This window comes from Sinocyclocheilus rhinocerous, unplaced genomic scaffold (assembly GCF_001515625.1).
Source record: "Sinocyclocheilus rhinocerous isolate Xijiao unplaced genomic scaffold, SAMN03320098_v1.1 scaffold22273, whole genome shotgun sequence".
Lineage (NCBI taxonomy): Eukaryota > Metazoa > Chordata > Actinopteri > Cypriniformes > Cyprinidae > Sinocyclocheilus > Sinocyclocheilus rhinocerous.
The window spans coordinates 1-2,166 of NW_015629714.1; the positions used below are offsets into that span (position 1 = coordinate 1).

General features: G+C 42.9%; 1 protein-coding gene across 1 annotated transcript; it reads left to right on the plus strand.

Annotated features, from left to right (window-relative positions):
* Positions 1-397: 397 nt before the first annotated feature.
* Positions 398-2,160, plus strand: LOC107739422 (bromodomain adjacent to zinc finger domain protein 2A-like; the record flags this gene model as incomplete). Its single annotated transcript, XM_016551522.1, has 2 exons — positions 398-781; positions 1,986-2,160. Coding segments are annotated over 2 exons (559 nt in total), but the record flags the coding sequence as incomplete, so codon positions are not given.
* Between the last annotated feature and the right edge of the window lie 6 nt (positions 2,161-2,166).

The window sequence follows — 2,166 nt, forward strand, 5'->3', positions numbered from 1 at the left end:
ACAATATTTGGCCGAGATACAACTATTTGAAAATCTGGAGTCTGATGGTGCAAAAAAATCTAAATATTAAGAAAATCGCCTTTAAAGGGGTCCTATTATGCTCTTTTACAAAGTCTTGATTTTGTTTTGGGGGTGTACTAGAACAGGCTCTCATACTAGGTTGTTCGAAAAACACATTATTCTTCACATATTTTACATTATTACAACACCTCTCTCCCCAGTCTGGCATGAACGGCTCGAATAGTTCCTGTATCAAATGAAGGCCCACCTTCTGAGATACGAAATGTGCACATGTCCACTCTACTCCTCCCATTTATTTGACTACAACATTTTAGTTTCGTAGCTGTAAATCGCAGTTCTCTGAGCTCTGATTGTGTTTTCTATTGTGTTTGTGCAGTTGGAGAAAGCCAAAGAGCAGGATGATGAAGACCAGTCTCGGTCTCAGACTCAGATCCAGTCATCTGAAAGCCCGCTCTCAGCCGCAGAGGGGCCCAAGAAGCCTGGCCGCAGGAAGAAGGTCGCAGTACCACCAGCAGCAGAAGCGTTGGACCTGGAGATGGCCAGTCCCATCAAGAAAGTGGCCCGGGCCCGCAGCAAAGCCAAGGCTCTGGCCAAAGCCCAGGCTCAAGCGGAGGCCGAAGCGCAGGCTGCACTGGCAGCAAAGAGGCAGGCGGAGCGGAGGGCGCAGGCTCGGAGACGAATGGAGGAGAGGAAGAGACAGCAGATCATCTTAGAGGAGATGAAGAAGCCTGCAGAGGACATGTGTCTCCCCGACCACACGGTGAGCGTGTTGTGCTGAGGGATTCACACGTAAAACACGAGATTCCTCACTTAGCAAAGTTTGCTTTGGAAGCCACTTTGATACTTTCTACTTTCTTGGGTTCATTTTTCCAGTTAAAGTACCAGGTCACCAAGACAGTGTTATTCACCCAAGCAATGACTGCCAGAGTTTAGCATAGTGACCTGACCAGAGTAACTTGATTTGTCTTTCCACACTAAAAGAGATGTTGTGTGACACGATTACAACCTAAGGGTCTGAAGGGCACTAAAGACTAAAGTATGCTTCAGTTTTGATTTGAAATGCTTAACGTGCGCCTACAGCTGAACACTTAAAAAAAACAAAAAAACACTGGAATTTTCTAAGTATACTACATTTATTGGTGCTCGACACAAGTGCAGTAGATTCATCCTGAAATTCGCCATTTAGTTTAAGGTCCAACTCTCACTGTTAACTAGTTGCTTATTAGCATTCATATTACTAGCATATTGGCAGTTTATTAGCACTTATAAAGTACATATTAATGCCTTATTCTGCATGACCATATTCTAGACCCCTTAACCCGATCCAATACCTAAACTTAACTACCTTAGTTATTTGCTGCTATTATTATTTGCTTGTTAATAGTTATTTGCTTGTTAATAGTTATTTGCTTGTTAATAGTTATTTGCTGCTATTAACAAGCAGCAAATTAGGAGTTTATTGAGGGGAAACTCTTAGTTAATAGTGAATATATATATATATATAAAAAATTTTTGTAGTCTTACTAGCGTAATGCTTGAGAAATGGAAACTAAGGCTTCAAAAATGTTGCTTTTTGCTTGTCACAGCTTGACGGTAATTACGCAGATGGAAGATTTTTCGAATTTGAAGAATTCTCTAGAAACTCCCACACAATTTTAAAAGTAGAGCATTTCTCACATTTTGGACAGTCTTGATGCTTTCTCTGATCCCGTCAATCCCACAATCCCTTGTGTGAGCATGTAGTCCGGGTCTTGAAAATGCCCACTTTGCTTCTCCCGCTCCTCTCACTCCACACACACAATAATACATAATGTTGATAGTACTTTCATTTGAGGAGCTTAAACTAGTCTACTACGGTTTCTTCTGAGTGTGTCGCTGAATGTTTGGCAATTATGTGTGTGGCGTCATATCTGGGATGGTTTTTATTCAATTACTCATTGAGTTGTCTCGCTCTCCCTCTGTAGCCCCTCCCACAATTGTCACGGATACCGGGACTGGTGCTTTCGGGTTTGGCCTTCTCCAATTGTTTAAGGTTGGTTGAGTTCCTGCATGGTTACGGAAAGATTCTGGGTCTCCAGGTGCCCAAGGATATTCCCAGCCTGAGCGCCCTGCAGGAAGGGCTCCTCGGCATGGAGAAGAGCCAAG